A 25,307-nucleotide genomic window follows, 5' to 3' on the forward strand; every position below is an offset into this window, starting at 1 on the left:
CCGACATCACCAGCCTGGCTAAACAAACCAGGTTATTGCCAGCAGCTATCCACTGAGCTTTTGCAGTGGGAAATACTGCTCCTACACCTCCTTTTGTTTCCCTTCCTGATTCACTTTTGCAAAAAGAAACCAGCTTTTACAATGCAAGGAGCTGGCATCTAAGAGGGGTAAGAGAATGGGTTTGCTTCTGAGTTGTTACTGTGGAGAAAATGAATGAACGCAGGGAAAGCCCAGTGGGGCTCAATTTCTCTTTCTCCCAGGTCATTGCATGTGAGCTGCAGGTCTTAGTGATGGCTCAGTAAAGTCTGAGAGCTGAATTTCATACAAAGGCTACTGTGAAAGGGCTCGCAAAGAAAAGGTAACAGTGGTAGGAGGCTGTGAAGAGAAGAGAGTAGCAGTAGAGAAAGAAAAAAGATTAAGAAGGCAAAAAGAAAGAAGGCAAATAGGGAAAAGCCTGGAGGGATCCAGACAAAGAGGATAAATAGTAAGTGTGATGTCAAAGGAGAAAAGTATTACATATCAGTAATTATGTTAGCAGTCTAGATCTGTCCAGGTGGAATAGCTGGTGTGCAGTCACCTATCAAAAGTCTAACACCCATTACATTTTCTGTTTTCAAAGCTGAATTTCCTTTGCAGTTTCTCCTGATCTTATGGAAATGAGACAAGCTTAAGGTGAACATGAGATCTTAAAAACCACAGCAGCTGGGCTAATGAGTATTGCTGGATTTTTAAAAAATTTCTTTGTTAAATTCACCCCCTCTCCCTCGTTGTTTTTTGCTGGCTGTGTGAGGCCCCAGGGAGCCCAATCGTGATGGAGGTGAGGCAGTCAGGTGCTGCAAGCCCTTGCCTGGAGTAGGTCTTGAGCACGACAGGGGCAATTTGTGAAAGCAGCATCCTGCAGGGTTGGTGCTTGTGTTGCCCACCGGTCTGCAGCAGCCTGCAGCCAGCTCCTGGCACTGGCACAGTGACTGCCTGCGTCTTTGTGCCCATGGTAACTTAAGTCCCATGTTGACACTTCCCCAGTTTATGTCCCTTCATCCAGTTTCCAAGGAAATCTTAGAAAAGCAGATGCACCTTGGTATTCTGTGTTGCAATAGTGGCAGTTATTTATTCTGTGCTTCAGGTTATGCAAACTTCATTTTAATTTTGCAGTGAGTTTGTATCAATATTATTTTTGTTGTCATCTATATAATTTTTGGTGACAGCTCTGTTTAAAGAAGATGTAACTTTAACAAGCCATCTGTTAACCTTACATAGAAAGGAAATGCTTTTGTCAATTATTCCAGTGAAATCAGAAAAATAATTTCCTGGCCCCCAGTAGCAGAGCAGTCTCCCTATCTTCTGTCAATAGGAGGATATTGAAACATGCAGGAAATACGTGCACACTTTTATCCTGCCCTGCAATACAGCCACAGTGCTGCATCATAATTAGCCAGTGATGTCAGAAGGTTTCATTTTCCATTAAAACTTCTTTGTAGTGCACAAACTCTTTTATTGAACATCAGAGAGTTTCCCCATTAGTCAGGTGGGAAGGCTGGACACAGGAACCATGGGAAGACATTTTGAGTTGATGCCAGTCTAATTAGTAAAGATTTTGATTTAATAAGTTAAGAAAGTAGAAAAGAGGGACAAACACTTCAGATTATGTGGGAATGAAAAAACCTGCAAAATGACTCAGTTTTGTCATTTGGGATGAAGCCATAACAATGGCTGAATGGAAGGAAGAGCAGTGACAGAAAAGACTGGAATAGTAGGAAAGAGAAAAATTAATGGAGAAAACATGGAAGACCAAGGGAGGAGTCTGGTTTTGTGAGGTTAGTAGATAGAAAACATTAATGAGTAGACAAAAAGAAACACAGGAAATTGCCTATGAGCTGAGAAATGGTGTAGGTCCAAGGAAAGTCTCTGTGAGACATAAGTGTAGTGTAAGCTGCTCTCGTGGGGAAGTCCCAAGCCCAAATGAAGGGAAGATTTGTCCTTTTCCCTTTTCTCTTAGTGGAGAGGTTCTCACAACTCTTAAAAGAAGATGGGAGATAGATGCAAAATACACTGGCATTGAGTTGCTCTGGAGAGGGGTTGGAGTTGTCCAGGCCAATTCCTGCACAGTCCAAGTGCTTATGGACACAGGCAAGAGGAGCCAGGGGTAACCCTGAGAGGCAAACTTCTCTCAGCTTTTCTGCTTCTCCAGCCTTTCTGGACACCAGAGCAGGTGGGGGAAGATAGCATGCAGCAGTGTGTCCATGCTTTTGAGCCCACCCTGCTCTCTTCCCTCTTGTCCAGCACTCAGTGATGAACATAAAGATCAGAACCAGATCTTTTACTTGCAGCATATCAGTAACTTTAACCAACAGATCTGGAGTCAACCCCCACAATGGAAGTATTGAAAATAACACAGTGCTGCTCCACAGCTGTCAGCTTTTGCATTAGAAGAGCTCTTAATGCTGCAGTGTCACCTGGGAGGCAGACTTATTTCTTGTGCGCAGTGTGAAGGTTGAGGGTGCTTTGTTGGAAGACACTGACACTGCTGAATGTGACACAGCATGATGTGACTGCCCACACAGGGTAAAGGAAATGCTGTCATGATTTAATTAATCAGTTCTGATCTGCTGATCCCTGAGTTTACTTAGACTTGAAAGAAGTAAATATAATTAAATTAAACAAAGGTCTTTCCTTCCCGCACATGCTCTGGGCCCTTTTGCGTCTTCTGTGAGATAACAAAAAGCTTATGAATAACAGGCACAGTGGTCTTTGTTGTTGTTGACTTAATGCAGAAGGCTGGCAGGAGGAATATTATGCACAGGTGCAGTATGCATGACATCAGAAGAAGATGACACGTGGGTGTTTGAAATTAGTTTTTTAAAATTTGATTTCCACTGTTAGGTTGCAAAAGAATAAAAACGTCAAGGTTTCAGTGTTGCCTGTTGCAGGTCAAGGTAATTTTGACAAAATGTGGTAATGTTTGATTGAAACCTTATCAAAACAGAGGAAAGAGGCAGAAGAGGTTCGAATTCAGCTCTTGATTTATCCAAAGGCTTTTTGTGTGTAGCCGCTAAAGCTGTGCAAGCCCAGGGTGCCTCGGTGGGATTCCTCTGCAGGTCTGGGTGGTTTTCCACCAGCCAGAGGTGGTGCCTGTGCAGTTGTACTGCTCAGTGCCTGCCTGGCTGCCTTTGAGAGCACTCTACAAATTTACAGTGGTTTCTTTGGCCACAGACGTGGTGTAAAACATATCCTTGCCCAGTTGTGTGCTTCCTGCCTCCTCTCACACGCAGCTGTTTCTGCCAGCAGCTGGCACCTGCCCTCTGCAAGCACCACATCTTCATTCCTAGTCTTGTGTCTGTGCTGGAGAGGTTTGTCACTCTGGGGAAGGCAGTTCCCTTATATTCTACTGCATGTGCTTATGTCATGTGTTTGTCATTCACAAGTGACCCAGCACGTGGTGTGCAGATGTCATTTATGGTGTGCTATGCCAATTTACCAGAAAATCCCTGATAACGCCATTTACCATGTGGTTTTTCCCCTGTCTTTCGGGAAGTTAATTCTAGATTGTGTTTCTTTAACTGTTTGTACTAATGGGGTAAGAGAAAGTGGATGGGATGAAGAAGCCTCATAAAAATGAGAAACACCCAATCTATTTAACCCCCTTGATTCTCTGGAGTAATTCTCATATCAGTTAAAGCCAACATTGATTAATACAACTTCTTCTTGGCTAAAATCAGATTTAAAAATACTTTGTCTATGTAGTTTGCCAGATATTAAAGATTAGTTTGACTCATCCAGAATGAACCTTTTTCCTATCTTTTCTTTCTAGAAATTGCTATTGTCTTTTCCAATCCGTAACTCTTTTCCATTTAGTGCCTACTAGCACGTGAATAGGTGAAAAGAACTGTGACTAGATGGGAGGCACAGTGTCAGTTCACTAAATATATTGTTGTGAATTTCACTGAGGTCTGCTTGCACCTCTGGGACAAATCCTCATTAGCCTGTTTTGGTCTACAGTTGCATCCTCTTGTCAGCTGTAAGTCTGCTCACAGTTTGCCACCCTAATCTTTTATCCATGATCCTGCTTACTATTTAGCTAATGCTTTCAACCTTAAATAATCTTATAATGTTTATTTCTCTGAAATAAAATTTTGTACCTAGTGTCCCTAAAAGCAAAGCTCTCTAATCAGGCAGATGAGATTCATTAGTGTTACATTTCAAGGAGCCTTACTTTGATCCAAACTAATTAATTTTGCCCCAATACAAAATTGTCCTAACTATAATGGGAACTAAAATCTAATAAGATAAAAGAAATTCAAAGGGGAAAAAATATCTGTCATGAGAACAAAGCAAGATGAACAGCTTTTGCCAGTCTTGGAAATGATGATGTGTTTCACAGCTCTGAGGCTGGACATTTTACAATTGCCAGTGTGTTTAAAGTTGCTGCTGTGAATTGATGGGTTTACATTGCTGGTTTCCATCCCTGGAGCAGAAAGTGACTGTGATTTAATTTATGTTGTTCACACTGGTCAATGGCCGGTGTCTAGACCAGAGGCTGCCCTCTGTCATCTGTTTCCTGTGTGATTTCAGGACTTCAGTGGATGAGGGGTGTCTGAAATCTGTGAACAGAGAAGGGTTGATCCTCTGATCTCACAGGGTGTGAAGCCCTGAGGGACTTCCACAGATTGGCTAGGAATGGACTACCTGACCATGGCCTCTGTTTCAGAAAGGCTGATCATCTTCAGCATGGGGGTGAACACAAAAACCTGCTGTAACAGGCAAACCCGATGTCTTCTGTGATTGTTTGGGCCTTGGAGTCATCTCTTGATTTCCCCTGGCCTGGCTATGCTTAGGGTGTGTGAAACACATGGCATACAGTTGGCCTGCTTCTTACATCCAGCAAATGCAATATTGGATACACTTCCTAAACGAATGTGGATACAGCAGAGGCTGCTTCCTGGCCCAAGCCCGTGGTGAGGCTGTGTCAGAAGTACCTGGAGAGCTCTTGTTCTCTTTCCTGAGTGGATCAAAGTCTGCTGAATTGCTTTCTGAGCTCTGCTTACTCATATCATTAGTGAGTACAAAGCTTTCCCCTTTGTTCGCTTCTCCACCTCACTCTGAATACACAATATGCTGCTGTGCTGCTAATGAGGCCAGCAGGCTGAGGTTAACAAACACTGTGACTGCTCTTAGCAGCAGCCTTATTTATGCATTTGACTATTTTGCTTTGTGTTCGTTTGTGATGTGAAAGCACTGGATAATTCCTGAGGTTTTGTAATGATAATGTAGTAGAAATAATGGAACCAGGGTGGTTCCTCAATGAATGGAGTCCACTTCTACTATAATTTGTGCTTAAGGGATGGAGAAGGACCTGGTCAGAAGTAATCCCTGAATGCCATGTGGGGCTGTTCTCAGTGGTGGTGGTTGAGGTTGCCTTAAGCTCTGGCACACTCTCCTCTTTTTGGATGCTTTGTCTTTCATTTTCAGGCTGGGCATCTTGCACCTTGTACCTGGTGCCAGAGCCACCAGCACTGAGCAGCTTCTCAGCCTCCCCACCCTCTCCAGGGCTCTGGAGCTGAGGCCAGGACTGTGCAGAGCAGAGCTGTGGCCAGGCTCATCCTGCTGTGAAACCTGCTGGGAGCCTCCCCTTCAGCCCTGCCTGAGCTACAGGGGTTGGAGAACAGCATCTGCAAGGCTCCAGGCACTGCTTCCTTGTCCTCTCCAGGCTGCCCTGCATTTCCAGGCAGCAGGTAGATCAGCTTATTGAGCTTTTCCGCTTGGTTTTCCCATCCCTGGTTGATGGTTCTGGCTGGACTAAATGCTGTTTGCTCTAGTAACACAGGGAATCTCTGCTGGCTGGAGGGGGACCACGTTTAACTTGAGGTGACTTGGCCAACCCTGAACAGATAAGGAAATAAAAGGAAGTTGTAATTGGCACTCCTGTACCCAGTAACTCCAGAGCAATTGGAGCAAAGAGCTCTTTCAGGGCTTTGGTTCCCTGCCAGACTACGCTTTGGTTTAAAATGTAGCTGATTGATATTAATTTTGTGATATTATTTTCCCTATAGAAAACAAATCAGAGCCTGGTTTGTCCATAGTCCCAGCAGCATCTAAACTAACCTTTTGTAAAGAGTTTACAAAGGTGCTGTCAGGAAAAACTACACCTTATTTGCTCAGAGCAGCAAGTAACTCATGTCACTTGGGATTTTATTTAGCTTCTATGAAATGAAAAATATTTCCTGCCTCAGATGAAAGGGCTAATATTGCTTCTTTAAACAGTCCAAAGCAAATATACAAACAGTGCATGGTCTGTTGGCTGGCTGTGCTTCAGCAGGTTTACACACCAGCTCTGCCTTTCAAAATAAGTGTGCTTGAAGGCTGTTGATACTACAGCTGGCTGAGACACGATGAGAGGGTAATTTACCTCATTGGTTCTTGCACTTTTCATTGGTAAAAGATATTTTTAAATGTTTTAAATACTTGCATAATTGAAATCTCCCTTTTTCCTTTTGTTGCATATTAACTGGTTATGAATTAAATCCTTTATTAATCAACAACTATTCAGTGGCATGAATTGTTAACTGCTTGCTAAACCACCCTCATGAGAATGTGGTTCCCTTCTCAGGGACTGAGCCACCCAGGCATTTCTGTGAGGTTACTCTGAGTTCAGGTGTGACACTGCCACAGCCTCATGCTGGTGAAAGGCTGGGTGAACTGCTCTGGAAAGTGTTTGTTGGGAGAACTGTGGTTCACAGAAGAAGGGAGAAAATGGAAGAATTCTCTGTAGAAAGACCTCAAGATTTCAGATCCTTAAATTTCTTTGAAAATTTGAAAAGCTTTGGATTTGGAGCTTTTTGACTCCCTGCATTTAGGTAAATGCCACAATGACAGGTTACCTCATTTAGGTGAGAGAAGTCAAAGGTTAAGAGAATGTAGGTTAGAAAGTAATTGGATTGTTTGGGTGTTGTTACAATAAATGCTTTCTAAATACTAAAAATCAGTAGAAAAAAAAAGAGCCAGACTTTCAGACCAGCAGTTTTTTGGGCATCAGTATATAAGGACATTGAAAAAATTAAATCAAAATATGAGGAAAATGCGTAAAACCTATACAGGAAAGCAAACTGTGCAGAGGCCTACATGATGCTCATCTTCACTCTTCCCTGTAACTTCCACAGTGCTTGTCTAAGTGCCATGAGATTCTTAAGGCATAACTTGTCTGCAGCAGTTAATTAACAGAAAGGCAGAGGGCTGTGATTGGAATTTTCAGCTGTGTGCTCTGGAGAAAGTAATTATGATTAGAGCAGACTTGGTACTAAGTCGTATTAAACCTGTTTTGTTGAGGGAGTTACCACTTCATACCTTTTTCTGGAAAAGTCTCAAGCAGCCCCTTTGCCTCAGACAAATGATCCTGCTTGGAAAGGCAGATGCCTGGGCCTAATAAAGTCCAAGGGGACTTTATACCTCAGAAGTGGTGTTATGAAATTGCCTTATTGGAAATTAGAGCACTTTCCCCTATCACATGGGGAGATCAGATAATTCCCACTGATGACCTTGATAGGATTGAGAAGACTTTAGGGCTGACTGATTCTCTCCATCAGTCTTGCTGCTTTCAGATAGATAATCTTATATTTCAGCAGAAGATTAATATCCTTACAGAATGTTCTCAACCTGCTTTTCCATGTTCTTGCCTGAGCAGTTCAACAAAATCATCCTCTGACTCTGTCTCTGCCCCAGAGTGGAACCCCTGTACTACACTGATTTTTCTTTTTTTCCAGCTTTATTTTCCCTCCCAGACCAGCTTCCTCAGAGTGTTGTTACATACAAGATTTGTGTCATGTCTGGAAAGACGTGCCAGGCTAGTTGAGTCCCCACATATTTGACCCACAGAGAACAAACTTTCTCAGAGTGGGAGGCAGAGGAGAGGTAGAGCAGAAGGTTTATCTTGTGTTTCAGAGAGCAAAAAGGGTCCCTTTACTGTGTGGCTCTCTAGGGAGGGGAAGATCTGCAGGTGTGACAGCTTGGTTGTAATACTTCTCAGCCTAAAAATCTCCAGAGCATTTATCTACAAATGTGTACCCCCACGTGTCAGAACCACTGTTGGATTGCAAACTCTGCTGTCAAGTTTCTGCTTGGAAGAGCAAAACAGAAACTCTCTGAAAACTAGAGCAGAGTCGCCTCTGAGTTAGCAGATGGGAAGGAGGAATAGACTCGTGGTCTCTTCTGGAGATTCTTGATGTTCCTGGAGCTACTCTAGCAAAGATCTTGGAAAACACTGGAATGCCTCTGAGTTGGCAGATGGGAAGGAGGAAGACTCGTGGTCTCTTCTGGAGATGCTTGATGTTCCTGGAGCTACTCTAGCAAAGATCTTGGAAAACACTGGACTTCAGTCTGACACCACCCTGTCACTTGGATCTAAGTGAGGAGAGTTCATTTAATGAGGAATTAGGAGGGGAAATGTAAGTGAAAGCCACTCTAGTAGCCTTCACAGTGCCATGGCTGCTCTGTGCCCGTGAGAGAGGAAGGTTTTGTGGCAGCTGCACGTGGCAAAGCCCTGTCCTGCAAAACGTGATCAGCTTGACCCCCTTTTGAGCAGGGTCAGACTGTGCTCCATCCTCAGGTGCTGATGATCTGTCTGGAGGGCTTTGTCTGCATGAGAGGCTATATGTGAGAAATCTCCTGCAGGCTTTAGAGAAAAATCAATCACTGTATTGCCTTATCTCCTGTGCCATAAGGGGAGGCTTCTCTCCCTATGGTTTTGATGCCCCAGTTCTTCACATTTCCTTCCCACCTCAGGGTCTGTGTAGATTTCTGACATCCCACTGAAAACATTTGGCCTCTCTTTGCCTCAGTGGTCCTGCAGACCAACGAGGTCACACTTCAGACCTTTCCTGGGTCAGTGTTTGCTTGTGCCACCTCCTGCCAGGATGAGTAGGGTGGCTCCTGTGCATTTTGCTGCCCTGTTTGTGTTGTCTCCATACCTGACTGCTGTGCCATACTGCTCTCTTCTGTGGTGAGGGGCCCAAGCCACCATTCTTAAATGGTAGAATACACTACCAGCTTTTGGAAAAAGGTAGAAATTTTTCTCTGTGTGTGAAAACCACAAAGCAGCAGCTGTGCTAGTGACAGAGTGAGGGTTTTCCAAAACCCTGCAACTCTAGGACTGTGAAGATTCAGCTTTTGGATACAACCTTTTAAGTAGTTCTCCTGTACAGCCATCCACAGGTTCCTAGGAGCTGGAAACCCTGTGTGGAGAGGAGCAGCGCAGGCTCCAGTGAGCACCCAGTGGAAACAGGCTGTAATTGACTCTGTTCATGCTTTGTGGTTCTGCCCTTTCAGACCACAGGGCATTGGCTGGGGTGAACAAGCACTTCTTACTAAACCAGTGAATCAGCTTTAATCTGCTCCCCAAAACTCTGGGCACCCCAGTTATCTCGTTATGTAACTAATACATTTCATATTAGGTTAAATTTCCTTGGCCATTCCTGACCTCATTCCCATTGTTTCAGCAGTTATAGGTCAGGCTGCCCATGGGTTTTCCATTATTTTTGCTTCATTTGAGCTAGGGAAAATTGATGGATTAGTCATATTCTGTCATAAGTGTCTTACTGTGCCCGTGTTTACAGATTTTTCATTAACACCAGGCTCTCACACACTTTGGGGTCTGCGTAAAGATCCTACAAATTGTTTGCTTTCTGAGTCAGCTCATGTGATGGGGAGATTTATTCTTCAGGAAGGAAGTGAAATGCCTGTTGTAGAGAGAAGACATATATTGATAAATACTGCATTTTCTTTACGCAGGGAAAATTGAAGCATCTGGTGACGAAATATGTCCCATTAGCAAACTGGGGAAAAAACCCAAAAGGTTTTTTCCAGCTATGTCATCATTCACAGACATGTTCTTTCAATCCTGTGCTGTGTCTGAAGGGCTGAGCCAGTCACCCTCAGTTCTCTTAGAGACAGGATTGTTTGAAGTTCAGTGCCTTTTAGGAAGAAAGAAGACTGATATCATTGCAGATGTTGGTGCAAGCGTGCCTGTGCCTGCCTGGGTTAGGTCACCCTGTATATTGGCATCATCAGTAAGATTTACCAGGTGTGTTACACCAGTGTCTAAGGGATCTAGCTGAAAAAAACCTCAAAACCTTTTTAGGCACTGAACAGTAAGACACTGGGGATTTTTTCAGACACTTGAGTATATTCGAGTGAAACTAGTTGCTGCTGATTTTGAGCATGTCTTTCCAAGGTTTGTTAAAAAAACAAAAAAAACCCAAACAAACAAACAAACAAAAAACCAAACCAAAACAAAAAAACCAAAAACAAAAAACAAAAAAAAAAAGAAAACAACAAAAAAACCCCAAAACCAAACCATATAAAAATAATCAGAATCTTTGGTTTTGGACAGCTCAAATAGAAAAAAAATCAGTCTCTCCTCCCCAAGAGATCCCTAACACCTCCAAAAGATTATATTCCCAGGGAATGTTTTGTTTTCTGCTGTGGACCAAAATCCCCTTATCCTAATGTTGCCAAGTTGAGATGAGACATTGAGAACTGGAGTCGAAAAACCATGAGTTTTTATACTATAAACACATAGATACATGCACTATACTATATACTATAAACACACTAGATACATGCAGAGAATAAATGACAACATAAATGACAAGAAAAGATGTAGTTTTCTGCTAATAGAAATGCAGTTATTCCTCCTGTATGCACAGGAGGTTTTGAGAAAAGAAGGAATACACTGCAATTTATTTTCACAGCAGAAATGCACTGCTGTTTTTAGTGAGGATCTCAGTACATCTGCCCATGGTGTTCCTCAACCTGCACTATGTCCTGCTGAGAATTTAGGGGTGTCCACCACTGCTGAGTCCCCGGTAGCCTTGGAGGCCGCTTTGCTCAGAGCCCAGCCCTCACCACCTCTCACTTCTGGTGCAGTTTGTCTTCCCTTTTCCACAGACAGCATACAGAGCATTTTACAGGGAGTGCACAAGTGCTGGGAAGCACCTGTGTGGACACGGTGGAGGAGGACACCTTCCACCCAAATGCTTGCTGCTCTCAGCCCCGTGGTGTGCAAATTTATGTTATCTGCAAAACCCCTAGAGCTACCCACAAAAAGTCAGTCTCCTGCGACCCCCCTTGTGTGACCCTGTAACTCAGGAGGCAAAGGGCTTCTCCTTGTGCGGGTTTTTCCGGGCTGCAGTGACGGGAGCGGGTGGTGGCTGCGCCCGAGCATCGCTGCTCTGCAAACATCGCGGAGGGGATCAACGCGCCCCTTTCCCGCTGGGCCGGGCAGCGCCTCCCCCGCCTCCCTGCATCCCTCCCCTCGCTCAGGGGCGGCTCTCGCCCCTGCATAAAGCCGGCGGGGCCGGGCGCTGCCCCGAGCCTGCCCGGCCATGCACCCCGCGCCGCGCCGCGCCGGGTCCCTGGAGGCGGCGCCGAGCCCGAGGGATCCCGGCAGGCAGGTGAGGAGCGGGGTGGGAACGGGGAGGGTGGGATGGACACGGGGAGTGTGGGATGCACACAGGTGAGGGGAGCAGGATAGGCACGGGGAGTGTGGGATGCTCACAGGTGAGGGGAGCAGGATAGGCACGGGGAGTGTGGGATGGGCACAGGAGGAGCGGGATGAACACAGGTGAGGGAAGCAGGATAGGCACGGGGAGTGCGGGATGGGCAAAGGTGAGGGGAGCAGGACGGGCACGTGAAATGCGGGATGGGCACAGGAGGAGCGGGATGAACACAGATGAGGGGAGAGGGATGGGCACGGGGAGTGCGGCATGAACACAGGTGAGGGGAGCAGGACGGGCACGTGAAATGCGGGATGGGCACAGGTGAGGGGAGCAGGATGGGCACGGGGAGTGCGGGATGGGATCCTCGCTGCCCGGCCCCGGGATCGGTCCTGGCTTGCGTACTAAACGCAGCTTTTGTGGAGTCGCAGCTCGGGCGCTTCGCTGTTGCAGTTCTTGGAAAGGGGATTTGGGAAAACCAGGAGCTTTCTGGCCCCTGTTGCTTACAGAGCAGTAATTGGAGAGACCTGGGGTGCAGTAATTGGAGAGACCTGGCATCGGTGGCAGTGTTCAATGCCGCTGGGACTGGGATGGAATTGCTGTTTCTGGATAAAAGAGGGGGGGGAAAATTTCAAAGAGTGTAAATGCAAGCATATGAAATTCAGGTAGAACAAAAGCAACTTTTGGTGTACCATTGCTTAGGAGACAGAGGGTGTGATATAGCCCAGAAGAACTTACTCCTGGCTTTCTATATAGAACTCACTCCTTTTATTTATAATATTCCCCATTATAGTGGGAATTTGCTTAGTGCATCAGAGATCAGATAAAAGCAGCACTGGCTGTAGTTACCGATACTGTGCAGTTGATAAAGTCTATAGAATTCCTTGTGAAGACAAGAATGCTGACGGGTAAACTTTCACCAAAATATTGCTTTGCTGTATCCCTCAGATGCTTGGAAGCCAAACAAGCTACTCAACACAGCTTTTGGTTTGGTGTCTGAGAGCTAAATCTTAGGAAGAACTTTGGTGTAGCTGGAAAATGTAATATGATATCTAGCCGTGGTCACTCCCAACATTGCGTATTCACCCTTCTCTAGAAGTGTGTCAAAAGGACAGCAACAAAGTAAGCAGCTACTTAAAGGGAAGAGAATATAAAATGTCCATTGACATTTTTTATTAATCATGATTAATATCAATCAGTATAAAATATTTTGAAAATAATTTTTCATCTTCAATTTATGAATTGAAATGTGATTTTTTTTTAGGCAAATATGTTTGGATAATTTAAAATCCTGGTTATCCATTAATACAAAGAATTGAAGCTCAAAATATGCACCCTCATATATCTTTCTCACTGTGAACACCCTTTGGTGAGAAGGAGAAAGGGAAGATAATTGCTATGGGTTCCAAAAAGTGAAATCTTTAACTGGACAGCAACTAATTATCTATTTAAATAAAGGGCTTAGAATAGACCTTTAGTGTTTGTGTATTTTCATCAAGACTGAGTCAGGCTGGTGGAAAATCAGTTATTGATTTGCATCATTAATAAAAAACATCAATGCAATATTAATTCCCCCTTCACTCTCCAAAAAGTTCAAATGTGTTACCATGCAAGGGAAAAGTTTCAGATTTTATTAGGGCTGGGTTGCTGTGTTATTGATAGAGATTAAAATATAAGTGAAGTGCAGCCACAGGAGGAGAGGACTTGTTTCTGCATAATCATTTTCTCCTGTTGCCTTGCACCCAAATGATTGCTGCATTACTGTCTTCAGTTAATTTTTCAATTAAATCAAAAGATTAGTTTTGATGTAGGATTAAATATATATATATATGGTGTGCATTTGACATTATAAGCATCTCAATTTCTTTCATCCAGTTTGTAATTCCTAAGTTAGAGGTAATTTTTTAATATAAGAACGTTCTATGTTTTGTTGATTTTCTTCATTGATCTCTTAAACATCTAACTTCATAGATGTTGTCACCTGATCCCAGACACAGTGTAAGCTGCAGCAGCAAAACACAAAAGAAGAGCATTAGTTCTTGGTGCAGGTAGTCTGTCCCAGCTGTGCACCTCACAAAATTGCAAGCAACCGTGCCAAATCTCAAAAAGGCTGATCCAGGCTGAAGCTCCCACATGGAGTCAAGCCAGCATGCTGCATATTAGCCTCTTCTATAAACCAGCCCTGCATTTATTGCCTTCAAAACCACCACCTAACTCTACTTGGAGTGGAGACTTCTTTGCTTTTCCTACAGCAGCACCATCTGAACAGGATTTGGCTCACACAAGTGGCTCTCTGCACTTGAGAAAACAACCCATGACCTGTATGTAATTGTGGTGCTTGTAGCTTTTTATTTTCTGTTGGAAGTGCCTTTGCTCAGTGCCTGTTCCTGGCTCTTGTAATGGTGATCTGACACTGAAGTGAGCTGGGAAACCTGCAGGTTGTGCAGCTGAACCCTGACTGGGCTTGCCACACACTTCCAGCAGAAAATTTCATATCTGGACTCAGACTGATGGAGGTCATTGACTTTGGTGGATCAGGAACAGTGTGATGGTCTGACTCTGTTGTCCAGGCTCATCATATTGTGGCAACTCATTAGAAGTGGGAACCCAGTCAGAAATCCAAATATTTTCATTACATCATTAAAGTTGGAGAGACTGTATGAGGGAATCAAAGGAACTGGTGCATTTTGATTGCATTTTTATTTTGCTCTTTTCATTTCTGAAAATGTCTCAAGATAGTGATATCTTTAAAGATGTGTCAGATCAAAAAATAATTCCAAATATCAATAATGTGCCTTCTTTGTTTCTCTCCTCTTTCTCACTGACTCATTCAGAAACCTCTCCTTTTATTCTTTCTTTTTTTGCAAGGTTTGAAGACATATGAGGTACAGCCTCTACTCATAAGCCTTGTATTTTTTCTTTACTTTGCATTTTCCCCATTATTTACTGTTTCAGTAATTGTCCCTATTTATGACCTGGCTACCCGTAGCTGAGGATATGATCTGTGGTAGCTACTGATTTCCACCCAGTCAGGAGTGTGTTCACTAGTGAGGTACAAAAAACCACATGGTCTGACAGTGGGGGGTGTCTGAATTTTTAGTGTGTGATTTGGGTGATTGTGCCAAGGGTTTGGCACACCAATTTAGGGACATGGCAGATGGAGCAGCTTGGCTGTGGTTGATCAGAGAGGGACTGTCTCTATAGCCAACAGATTCTGGTCAGCAGAACATTTTACCTCCTTAGGTTTGTCTCCTTGCCCTGTGAAAAGAGTGTTTTACAGTTATGTAACAAGAGAGTGGTTTTTCATTTCTGATCTACTGAATCCTGATTCATCTTTTCCTACCTATGTCCTTCGGGATTTGGATTATTCTCTTTGCTAGTGTTCACTGAACTCCCTAACAAGTGTTTTGTTCAATGTACTATTTCTGCTGACATCTTATTGCTCCCCTTCCTCCCAGTAGCAATGCTAATTATAAACTGTACATTGAAAATATTTTCTGCATCCTAGGGAATGAATAAAGATGTCCATAAAATCATTCAACTAAAAAAAAAGATACCTTGATATTTCAGTCTCTCACAAATTCTGTCTGTGACTAACTTTATTCCTTTTATTGTGTAATAATTGAATTCATAATTTTCCATTTGTGGTTGATCAAAGCACAGCATTACCCAAGACACCCTGAAATGTAAAAACTTACACTTTTTGCACTTCTACCCATTCAAACAATTTTTTTTTTTGTTTGTTTGCATCTAGTTAAATAAGTCAGCTTACATGATGATTGAAGACAACAAAGAGAATGAAGACCATGCATCTGAAAGAGGAAGGACAGCCATCATTTTTTCCTTGAAGAATGAAGTTGGAGGACTTGTAAAAGCATTAAAACTCTTTCAGGTATGTATGTTATGATGGTATGATGATCTTATGATGATCACAGCAGCTCTGCATTTTTAAATTGTAAGGGTAGTTTTGGAACACGTAAGAATTAATTACATCCATTTATTAAGGACATGATTCTTAACCTGGCTCCCACCTGGCACCCAAAATTACCCAGAAAGGCAAATGTATGCCTCAGAAATTAGATGATGGCTGGCTAAAACTCTTATCTGCACAGACTAAACATTGACTGAGGTTTGTCTTTTCCCCTCATGACAAGAGGATCAGCACTCAATGGTTTTGCTGGGAACAAGAGGCGGTCTGAAGCCCTTGCTGGTGTCAGGCAGACACTTGGGGTGTTGATCTGTGCTCTGTGCAGTGCCCTTGCCACACTGCCCAGGCAGACTGAAGGTGGCAGAGGAGCTGCAATTGCACAGCTGCTGGGCAGGTGCTGTGTGAGGAATATGTGCAGTGCCACTGGCCTCTGGTGCGTGGCTCTGCGTGCTTTAGCCTGGGGTTTTCTCAGTGTTCCTAATACAATACACATGATTAAATAATTCTTCAGATTAAGGAAAAGTGAAACTAATGCCCTGAAAACTACTGCTTTTAAATCCCTTGCTTGCTAGTGAGATAATTATATGGTGACTTGATTGGCATTTTGGTGAATTTTGCTAATCAGCTTCCTATGGATAAAAGATAAAAAAAAAGGGTCTATGAATTTAAACCTCCTGACTGTGTCTTTATGTTCTTCCTGAATGTAAAAAAACCTGAAAGAACACAGGTTTGCTTTCATTTTCTTCTGAATAGAAAATCAAACCTTTCCCCTCCCTCCAATAAGCAAATTGCTATCAAGCGATCCAATTAACTAAAATAGCTTCATAGAGGAGGTGAATAGTTCATGGCAGTAGAATATTAATTTGAAAAACTATTTTAACTTTTAGTCAGTTGTTTTTAGCTTATCTTTTTGAGAACATTGCTTCTTACTAAACAGGAGAAGCATGTAAATCTGGTACACATTGAGTCACGGAAGTCCAAGAGACGAAATTCTGAGTTCGAGATCTTCGTGGACTGTGACAGTAACAGGGAACAACTGAACGAGATTTTCCAGCTCCTGAAATCCCATGTCAACGTCGTCTCTGTGAGCCCAACAGAGCATTTCAATGTCCAGGGAGATGGTAGGTACAAAAGGCAGTTCTGATGAAAATGCACTTCCAAATGTGTTGGTTTGAAACCTTTTTATGGCCCCACCTGCACTTGTGTTGTGTCTTCAGGCACCTGCTGCCAGGTCCCTGTTTCTGTGTTATGTGTGAGTGTAGCCTGGCCTGAACCTGGGAGTTCAGGCTTTGTCAGGCTGTTACAAATTGTGTATCTGCTGTCTGTGCTCCTGTCCCTTCCCAGCACTGCCCAGCTGGCACCAGTGGGAGCCCTGCATCCCTGCAGGTCAAAGCAGGCTGGCCTGTGGGCAAAGTCTGAGTGCAGGGCTGGAGTACGCTACGATGGCAGAGGTGTGATACTGACAGGTCCCGCTTCAGTTCAGACACTGGGGAGAGTGGAAGAGGGATTCTGCAATATCCTCATTTAGTTCTTGATTTTGTTGTCTTTTTTGCCCACTTTTAATCATAACTGACTACTTATATTAGTATTGCAGAGGTGCCTTTTACCCTTATAGACTACATGTTGTGTTTACCTTTACTTTTAATTAAAGAGATGCTCGAAGTTCAGGGCAGCAGGAAGCTGGTCCCATGTATTTTTCAGTCATTGTGCTTGGGAAGGAGAGATTTGGAGCTCTTAGATAAAATGGCTTACTTTAGCCGTAAGTAAGGGGAAATTCAATCTAAACAGTCTCCTGACCTTTTTAAGTAAACTGAAGAGCATTGAGGCAGAAAAACAGTGTATCAACTGCTCTGCCAAGGGCTTGGCAAAAAAACTGTCTTAGGCTAAAAATAACCCCAAAGTAGTTGGTAGCAAAACTGCAATGATGCTCCTCTCTCAGGCAGCAGGGCCTCCTGTTCCTCCTCCCCCGCATACTCCTCAAGGTAAAGCTGGATGCTTCCCATGCACATAACCATGGGGAATCATCCATTTCCCGTGGTCAGTGAAACACGATGAGAGGACTCTAACCTGCTCTCACTCTGCCCAGGGACCACAGACAAATCACTTCTGTTCTCATTTGCACCCTTTGTGCCCTACAAGATTCCCAGCAGCTCTACACAGGGACACCTCATTTCCGTGGGATCCTCTAGGTGCTACTCTAACTACAGCAGAGACACCCATGCTAGTTTTCCTTCCCAGAGGCCCTGGGGCTGGCTGTGCTCTGCAGGCAGTCTGTGGCAGTGACCGAGGAGGAAGTGTGAGCTGGAGGCTGGTGCCAGATAGGCAGAGGACTCCCTTGTCTTATTCATGCCCCTTTAATTTATAGAGCGAGCTGTAACCGCCATAGCCGTACTTGAAAGCAGCTCTTCCTCCCTCGGCGTGCTGGGCATTATTAATAACCTTGTGGATTCCATGCCTTCCCCAGGCATGGAGAACGTTCCCTGGTTTCCGAAGAAGATCTCAGATTTGGATAAGTGTGCAAACCGGGTGCTGATGTACGGCTCTGACTTGGATGCCGACCATCCCGTAAGTACTTTTCCCTCCCTACACCCAGTCCAGAGTTGGAAACATAGTTTGTGGAGCTGACCTAAAAAAATTGCAGCTTTTCTTCCTCCCTCTCCTCTCTCTCAATGGTGTCTCTGGGGGTCTGAGCACCTTCTCTTGGGGATTTCATATCTCTTTCTTTGTTCGGGGAAGACTGACTGAATTAAATTCCTGTGCTTTTCTGCAGGGCTTACTTGTGCAAGAACTCCAGGTCTGGGCCCTGAGTGGTCACATACACATTAAAGAAGCTAAAAGAAAGTTATTTTGAGGCAGGCTTTCTTCCTCCTCTTTCTTTTTTCCTTACTGGAGAAACCAAACTGGTATTTGGGCAGTGAAAATGGGCAATTTTTTCTGTAATTTTGAATAATTGTGCAAGTAACAAACTTCGTATAAATACTGATATGACTAAAATGAATCCTTCTCTACAAAAGATATAGTTGTATAAATCAGCTGATTCCTAATTTGGAGTATTTGCTCAGTTCACATTTATTAAGCATTTCAGACTGCAGCTATGAGTTTCCTGCCCTCTCCTTTCATTCTTACACATCATACTTTTTTATTCCCCAACCTAAGAAACATCAAGTGTCCTGTTTTAAATTGATTTATTTATTATTGCTTGGAAACTCTTTGAACTGTGTTTTCCTTTCTCCCTACCAGGGTTTCAAAGACAACGTTTATCGCAAGAGGCGAAAGTATTTTGCAGACCTGGCTATGAACTACAAACAGTAAGCTTGAATTCTTCCAGAAGAAGCCTTCTGGGTGCTTTGAAGTAACAGCAGAGTGGACTGTGAGGAGCTCACCTTCCTGGGCTCAGATCAGGCTGAGAGATGCAGGTTCAGCTCAGGGATCAGAGCCAAGGAGGTGAAGGGAAGGGAGATGTGAGGCAAGATGAGAAGAGAGATCGAGGCAGCCCTGGTCAGTCTGAGGCCATGGGGCTTGGCCAGCTGCTCTGCAAAGGAGAGGGAGAGGAGGCAAATCCCAATGTACAGCCCAGTGACCACTGAGAGTAAACTTTCTGAGAAAATGTTAATACTTGAATTTTCTTTCCTGGTTTGAACTAGCATGTGTGATGTGTAGATAAGAAGCTTTCTGTGAAAAGTAATTCTAGGAGCTTCTGTCTTTATGGATGCTTTTTGGCAGGGGGTGGAGCTCTGAAAGCAGTAAGAGATTCATAACCCAGTGCTGTAAATTCTTTCTAAACGTGATTTTTATGTGGCCTGATTGAATTTAGGTGTTAAGTTCCTCAACTGAAAATTACCTAGAAAAGGTCTGTATTTACAGTTCTACTGCACTGTGTGTTTAATGCAACTGGTTACCACAGTCCCAAGCTGATTACTGTCAACCTGTTGTTGACAGAGATTCCCTTGGGAGAGCATTTTCCATACCAGTTCCCTGGCTGACACTGGAAATGCAGTGTAACACTGGCCTTGCCATAATCCACTTTATCCATGGTCTTGAGAAGTAAATAGGAAAGAGAGACTAAAATAAATATTCTCAGACAGGCACTGGTCTCCTCTGCACAGAAGCATGATTTTTACCTGACATGTATATTTAGCTGCTGTCACACAATGTGTTGTTAATTTAGGAAATTCTCTTTTCTTAAAACAAATTAAAAGGGTAATGGAAAAAAATTGCAGACTTAGAAATCCAACATGGAAAAGGACGTGTTATCAGCTCCTGAAGTTGTGAAGAGATTGTGTAGGTATTTTAAATATGGAGTTACTCCAACATGGAGTTATCAGCTCCTGAAACTGTGAAGAGATTGTGTAGGTATTTTAAACCTTACTCTTGGCATTGAACAATTAAGAAATTGTTTACAGAACCAAAGCTTTAAGTGAGATCAATGCAAAGATTCCTGACAACTGGTTAAAGTGAAAAAAAGGCAAATCCTTAGACTAAAAACTTTCTAGGACATAGACCAGACCTCACTGTGTGTTTGACAGAGTCTAATGCCAGGTGTCACAGTCATACAGGTGTTAAATACTAATAGTAGGTAAATGAGTCACCTCTTATTAGCCATTTACTAAGGAGTGTCCTTTCTTCCTCTTCTCCTTGCAGTGGTGACCCAATTCCCAAGATTGAATTCACTGAGGAGGAGATCAAGACTTGGGGGACTGTGTACCGAGAGCTTAACAATCTTTACCCAACTTATGCCTGCAGAGAGTACCTGAAAAACCTGCCCTTGCTCACCAAACACTGTGGGTACAGGGAAGACAATATCCCCCAGCTGGAAGATGTGTCCCGCTTCCTGAAAGGTAATGTGCTGCTTTTCTACAATTTTCTGGTTTTCAAAATAAACTGAGGTCCACTGCAAATCCCACCATTTTGTGGGCACAAGGAAACATCCTTGGTGACTTGTATTCATTCTTTAAGAGGCCTTTTGGCCATCTGTGTTTTAATGCATTGTGTCTTCATTGCATGCAGTGATATTTGAGGCACAGTGTCTGAAAAGATTGTTAGGCTTGGCTAAGGAGATACCTGGCTGTATTGTTGACTCTAGGCATGGAATCCTAGGAAATCCACTGGCACAGAGGTAGGGCTATTTTAAAAAATGTTGCTCATTCTCAAGCCTAAGTCTAATTTTTCTAATTGTGATTTTGAGCCAAGGTAGTGCTGTGGCTGTCACCTCAGCACCAGCAGCAAAGCTGACAATGCTGTGCATCCTGTGCTAAACTAATCTACAGTTTCTCTGGTCACTTTCAGAGCGCACAGGCTTCACCATTCGCCCCGTGGCTGGATATCTGTCACCCAGAGACTTCTTGGCAGGATTGGCATTCCGAGTTTTTCACTGCACTCAATATGTCAGGCACAGCTCGGACCCTCTCTATACACCAGAGCCGTGAGTCATTTAATCTTGGGGTAGAATTTGTGAGAAAGTTTTGAATCTTGCTTGCCCAGAGCCAAGTTACTTAAAAGCTGTTCAAGAACACCAGCATAAAACTTATTTTTAAGGTGCTGAAGACTCAGCCTTCATGCTGAATGTAATGAACTTAGAGCACGCTGAAGTGCCACCTTTGTAAGTGCAGGATTTTCAAAATTACAGCTTGCTATTGGAAATCTCTTACTGATACCACTGTGTGCAGTTAGTTTAATATCCAGTTGCCTTACAAATGAGGAGCTCAGACTTTAATTTTAGGCACCTTCATTTGACAATCTGATTTTATGTACTTTATATAGGGTTGGTATGATCTGCTCAGATGCTTTCAGAGAAATGGGCGACACTTTTAGTGTTTAAGTTTAGAGTTTAATGCAAGACATTGTATCAGTTCAGTGGTGTTGATTTTTTAACTTTGCCAAAAAGACAAATAATGAGATTTCTTGTTTTGTTTCTTTTTCCAGTGATACTTGCCATGAGCTCCTAGGCCATGTCCCTCTTTTGGCTGAACCCAGTTTTGCTCAGTTCTCCCAGGAAATTGGTCTTGCATCACTTGGGGCATCAGATGAGGCTGTCCAAAAACTGGCAACAGTGAGTGTTTCACTGCCTGGGGATTCCATCAAAAGCTTTGTGCTTCACTAGCCAGATCCCATGCCATCAAATAAATGTGGATCTTCATGTTGACTTTTGCCACACCAGCTGCTAGATCTTTGTGTTTCACTGGTCCCTGGATTTTAAACCATGAAAAAATTTTCCATGCTAGGAAAAAAAACCACTTTAAAGTTGATATGATTGGTATTTTTCTTCACTCTACTGTCAAGTAATCGTTCAGCTTCTAGTGGTAGATTACTTCTTGCAGACTGAAATTGTATGGTCTATTTCTTTCAGACAAAGTCTTCTTTCTTCTGGGAATATGATTAAATGATTTGAAAGTGTTCTATTTTTTTAATGTGTAGAATGAATTGAAATTATATGGTAATGAATGTGGTGAGTGCTAGCATTAGATACTTTTCCATCAAGAAATTAAAATAATATAAACTAATTTTCTGGATATCAGTCTCTGGATGCCTTGGCAAGAGTATTTCAAGATTAAAAGCAGATTTTGATGAAAAATAATCTGTGCCAGTTATGCAAGAACTAGCTTGCTGATTTAAAAAATTTCTTTCCCCATCTAGTGTAGCTAGTGGTAAAACTTGTACTACCTTCAGTGGGAGCAGAAATAAGCCATCCATGAAAACAGTGTTCCTTCCTGTATAGCTGCAGAAATCCTGAAATTCAGCAAACAGAATGTCTTTAATTTTACAGCACACTAAGCAAATGAGAAACAAACTGCAGTGGGCTGTTCTCACTCACTCAGAGATCCTCTCTATCCAGTGATTGTTTTAAGCTGAGGCTGTGATTTCATGTCAGTATTTCTCAAAACAGATTTACACCTCGATGTTTGCATTGACATTAGCAACCTCCAGCCCAGCTGGGTGATCTGTAACATCCACCTTTCTTATGAGAAACATGCCATCCTGTGGTTCTTCATCCTTCCACTCTTGCTTTCCTCCTCTCTAAATATCTCAGGATAACTGAGTGATAACTATCTGATATTTGCAACTATTTGATGCTACCTACAAATAGAAATGCTCCCATCTAGTTCACCACAGCATCTCTGATGAAGGCTGAATTGTTTTACTTCCTTCTGTGTTTCAGTGCTACTTCTTCACAGTAGAGTTTGGCTTGTGCAAGCAAGAGGGGCAGCTACGAGTTTATGGGGCTGGCTTGCTCTCTTCCATTAGTGAGCTCAAGGTAAGAATGGCTACTGCTTGTTTTTCTCTTTTCTTTGTACCTCATTATTGTTGCCACTTTCCCCCCCTGATTTTTTATGAAGCATAATTTATTGATGTTACAATCCAATACTATTTTCAGATCAAAGCTTTGTTGGTTTAACCAGATTCTGAAAATATTGCTCTTGTTTATACACAAGCCTTGTGTCTGCAGAGTCCCTTTTCTCACCCAAACTGGCAGAATATGACTGTTCAGAATAATTCAGTTTGTTAGGATTTAATCATTGTTCATCTGCAGATAAAAATTTTAAGATGAGATGCATTAAAATCATCTCACATTATCCTTTTTATTCACTTTATCACATCATCTTCCTCCTGGATTCTTTGGATGGCGATGTTCCTCTGACCCATGGTAACACCTTACCAGCACGCACTCTCTGACAGCGCCAAAGTCAAACCTTTTGATCCAAAGGTCACCTGCAAGCAAGAATGTATCATTACAACTTTCCAGGAGGTTTACTATGTTTCTGAAAGTTTTGAAGAAGCAAAGGAAAAGATGAGGTACAGACTCTGCCCCTCTCCCCCTTCTTTTTATAAAAGCAGATTTGGTTTTCTATCTATCTCCGTAGCAGCACCAAACCCTTTTAGTCTTATCACAGTTTAGTAACTATTTTTCACAGTAAAGCAATTTTGGTTAGTATTTTCTTGGGTTTTCAGGTACTGGGTGGGAGATACATAACAATTAGGACTATTTTTAAGTACTTTAGAAAAATGGGTATTGATACTGGCTGCATACAGAGAATGCATTTGTGGTTTATGTCTGCTTTATAACACCCTTTTTGGTTATAACACACTCTTTTCTCTCTCTCTCGCTTTTTTTTTTTTTTTTTTTTTTTTTTTTTTTTTTTTTTTTTTACCTCAATAGAGAGTTTGCAAAAACCATCAAGCGCCCCTTTGGGGTGAAGTACAACCCCTACACTCAGAGTGTGCAGGTCCTGAAGGACACGAAGAGCATCGCCAGCGTGGTGAATGAGCTGCGCCACGAGCTGGACATTGTCAGCGATGCCCTCAGCAAGATGGGCAAGCAGCTGGAAGTGTAACACCCTGCCAGCCCTGGGCTGCAAGCCAGTTCTTCCCTTTTCCCCACTGATTTCTTTCTAGGCATATCATGTGTTGCATGCAGATCTCACTCCTTTGCACATGGAAGAGTGAATGGCCCATAAGAATATAACAATTTTATCTTGTTGCTCTCTGTAAATTTCCTCACATAAATGCATTCCTCCATCCCCCTTAGGTAAAAAAGGTTGAGCTGCCTTTTAGAAGCTTGTAGGGGAATGGAGAAATTGTTAGATGGGAGAAAAAGTGTGGTCTGTGGATGAGGGCTGGGATCAGATGCTGCAGGAAGTGGTTTATGAGGCAAAAATGGAGAAATTCACCCTAGGGAGAATTCAATTTCTGACTCCGGCAGTCTACGCTACTGACTGTATAGTGCTGAAGACTTTACAGTGTAGAAGCTGTGGTAATTCAGTGTTTCAAAGCCTGTGCTACTAAATTTGAGACTTGAATGATTACAATGCAGGCATTAGGACACAAATAGCTGGAGGTTCAACATGATAAAAGGGAGGGGTCAAACATTGCTTTCAAAGGGATTATTCTTGCCACAAAGAGTTGCAAATGTGATGTTTGGCATGCTTCTAGTATAAGGCAGAGATACAGCTATTGCATGAAATCCTAATTACGTTTATTTTAAGTGATCTGCTATTGGCTTAGAGTCAGGATTTTTGTTGCTGTCTTTGGCATTGCACCTGAGGGAAGACCTTTCCTTAGAGAGATACCATTTGCCTTTTTCCTGATTGAATTAATTTAGCAAAAAATACAGCAAGCCATCAAGCACTGACTTAGCATAAAGCCCAAATCCATTTCCAAACTGCAGCTTCATATTCAAAATAGCTTAATTGGCTCTAAAATAACATCAACGTTGAAAATAATATCCAAAGCTCATAAACCGTTGTGCTTTACCTAAAAATAAATATCCTGTTGATTGCTCAGTCACTTTTTTGACCTGCACAAGCTGCACAAATATACATTTACTTTCTTCTTTACCTGACCTGAACACCTTCATTCCCCATCTATCAAACTACAATTGAAAGGCCCAAGCATTTTATAGGAACTCTGTGGCTACAAGGGCAACAAACTACCTTGTAGTGTAAAGTACACCTGACCCCAAAGAGCACTTTAGAAGTGCAGGGAAGCAGTGTCCTACTGAATTTTCTGCATTGCACAGTAGCAAACTTCCTTGTGTCGAGGGTCCCCCCGTTCCAAGCACCTTGCAGAGCTGTGCAAAGCTTCTGCCACCCCTGTTCTGGCATGGACATGTGTGCAGGATGTGAGACATTTGAGTGGGGGATCTGTGATGTGCAGGGTGTATTTAACAGCACCCCAGGCACTGTTGGTTTTTTTTTCCTGTGATGTGCAGGGTGTATTTAATAGGGGGGATCTGGGGTGTGCAGGGTGTATTTAACAGCACCCCAGGCACTGTTTTTTTTTTTTTTTTTTCATACGTAGATCTTATCAGGAAATCCAAAAAGCATGCTGGAAGAATGTTCTGAAATCTTAAATACACTGGAGATGCTAGTCCAGGATTTTGAGAACTTGAAAGGACTTTG

At 42.9% G+C, this 25,307-nt stretch overlaps 1 protein-coding gene across 1 annotated transcript; it reads left to right on the forward strand.

The window, feature by feature from the left end:
• The first annotated feature begins 15,246 nt into the window (after positions 1–15,246).
• On the forward strand, positions 15,247–23,741 carry TPH1 (tryptophan hydroxylase 1). The gene is made up of 10 exons (XM_041415101.1): positions 15,247–15,375; positions 16,349–16,532; positions 17,876–17,976; positions 18,652–18,719; positions 20,053–20,249; positions 20,698–20,833; positions 21,334–21,460; positions 22,568–22,663; positions 23,069–23,202; positions 23,567–23,741. The coding sequence occupies exons 1-10, from the start codon at positions 15,256–15,258 to the stop codon at positions 23,739–23,741; spliced, it is 1,338 nt and encodes a 445-aa protein (XP_041271035.1). The 5' UTR covers positions 15,247–15,255.
• The last annotated feature ends 1,566 nt before the right edge of the window (positions 23,742–25,307 follow it).

Source organism: Onychostruthus taczanowskii, unplaced genomic scaffold (assembly GCF_017590055.1).
Source record: "Onychostruthus taczanowskii isolate IOZ18803 unplaced genomic scaffold, ASM1759005v1 scaffold49, whole genome shotgun sequence".
Classification (NCBI taxonomy): Eukaryota; Metazoa; Chordata; class Aves; order Passeriformes; family Passeridae; genus Onychostruthus; species Onychostruthus taczanowskii.

Bases quoted from the DNA above. Each gene is read 5' to 3' on its own strand.
- TPH1 (XM_041415101.1), top strand. From the start codon at position 15,256: ATGATGATTGAAGACAACAAAGAGAATGAAGACCATGCATCTGAAAGA. The intron at 20,834-21,333 runs GTGAGTCATTTA...TTCTTTTTCCAG, and splicing joins CCTCTCTATACACCAGAGCC to TGATACTTGCCATGAGCTCC. The intron at 21,461-22,567 runs GTGAGTGTTTCA...TCTGTGTTTCAG, and splicing joins CTGTCCAAAAACTGGCAACA to TGCTACTTCTTCACAGTAGA.